This window comes from Myodes glareolus, chromosome 4 (assembly GCF_982192425.1).
Source record: "Myodes glareolus chromosome 4, mMyoGla1.1, whole genome shotgun sequence".
Classification (NCBI taxonomy): Eukaryota; Metazoa; Chordata; class Mammalia; order Rodentia; family Cricetidae; genus Myodes; species Myodes glareolus.
The window spans coordinates 68,645,814-68,647,572 of NC_142029.1; the positions used below are offsets into that span (position 1 = coordinate 68,645,814).

General features: G+C 41.4%; 1 protein-coding gene across 1 annotated transcript; it reads right to left on the reverse strand.

Moving 5' to 3' along the window:
• Positions 1-600: 600 nt before the first annotated feature.
• Positions 601-1,536, reverse strand: LOC148122325 (olfactory receptor 8D4-like). The gene has a single exon (XM_087905064.1). The coding sequence runs from the start codon at positions 1,534-1,536 to the stop codon at positions 601-603; it is 936 nt and encodes a 311-aa protein (XP_087761190.1).
• Positions 1,537-1,759: the final 223 nt, after the last annotated feature.

Here is a 1,759-nt window from a genome sequence, read left to right on the forward strand (position 1 = left end):
GCTGACCAGAGCTAATGGGAGCTCATAGATTTTGAATTGACGTTTGGGGAACTTCCAAAGAACCAAACTAGGCCCTCAAAATGTGGGTGACAGTTACGTGACTTGATCTGTTGGAAGGGGGTTCTGACAGTGGGATCAGGACTTATTCTGGGTATATGAACTGACTTTTATGGGTCTGTTCCCTTCAGTGGGATAACTTGCAATATATTGATACAGAGGACAGGGTCTTGGTCCTGCAACAACTTGTTATGTCAGACTTTGTTGATTCCCCAAGGGATGTTTTGCCCCCTAAAAGGAGTGGATTGGAGTTAAGTGGGGGAAGATGGGGTGGGAAAAAAGGAGGGAGAGAAAACTGGGGTTGGTATATAATAATTAAAATAAATAATGAAATAAAATTTATGCTTCTGCTTGTTTTCATAGTTACTATATTGCAACATATAAACCTTAAGTGTGTATAATTCGGTAATATGAATATTTGTAATATAGTACCATAGATAACTTCAGCTCAGCTCAGATTATTCTTCAGGAGTCAGGGTATAAACATTTGCATATAAACATGATTAGAAATACATTAATACATCTCAGTAAAAAGCACATTTATTATGAAGATATTTTTCTTCTCACAAGCTTTACCAGTGCAGTTTTTACTTCCTTGTTCCTCAAACTGTATATCAGTGGATTTAACATGGGAATCACTGTGGTATAAAACACTGAGGACACCTTCTCATGGATGAGTAACCCATTTGAAGGAGGTTTCAGATACACGGACATGAGTGATCCATAAAATATAAGAACAGCTGTCAGGTGGGAGCTGCAGGTGCTGAAGGCTTTGGACCTGCCATCTTTAGAGTGGATGCGGAGGATACTGCTCAGGATAAACGCATAGGATATGATGATTGTCAGGCTGGTGGCTACCATGTTAAATCCGCCAATGACAAAAATCAGAAGCTCATCAACATAAGTGCTGGAGCAGGACAGCTGAATAAGAGGGACAATGTCACAGAAATAATGTTTAATGATGTTGGATTTGCAGAACGATAACCTTAATATGCAGCCCCCGTGAATCAGAGTATCAGTGATGCCCACTGAGAAGACAGCAGCCACCAGGAGAGAGCAGACCCGAGGGGACATGATGACAGCATAGAGCAGAGGACTGCAGATGGCCACATAACGATCATAGGCCATGGCTGCCAGCATGTAGCATTCAGAAATGGCAAAAATACAGAAGAAGAACAGCTGAGCCATACAATCAGAATAAGAGATAGTTTTATCCCTACTTAAAAACCCCACCAGCATTTTGGGGGTAACAACAGAAGAGTAGCAGAAATCTAAAAACGACAAACTACTGAGAAAATAGTACATGGGGGTATGAAGTTGAGAATTCAGCTTGATGACCGCAATCATGCCAAGATTTCCCACCAGAGTGACTGTGTAAATCGCCAAGAAGAGACAGAAAAGCGGCAGCTGAAGGGCTGGCTCCTCAGTTAACCCCAACAGGAGAAACTCAGTCACCATGGAGTGATTTCTTAAGCTCATTTTCCTCTGAAAATTTGTAAAGATGAGGGGCGGTAAATGTCAAGTAAGAGAGAAAGTGAGTTGGTCTCTGGTCCTCCAGTGCGCAGGTGTTTCCAGCTGTGAAAACAAAGACTGTGTTATGAAATTCAAAAGGCAAGCATCTACATTGGAAAGCACCTAATACCATCAGTTTTATGAATCACCAAAACACTTCACCATCTCCTCCAGGGACTCATATTTTTTA

Excerpts from the sequence above, each read along its gene's own strand:
- LOC148122325 (XM_087905064.1), bottom strand. The coding sequence starts at position 1,536 with ATGAGCTTAAGAAATCACTCCATGGTGACTGAGTTTCTCCTGTTGGGG.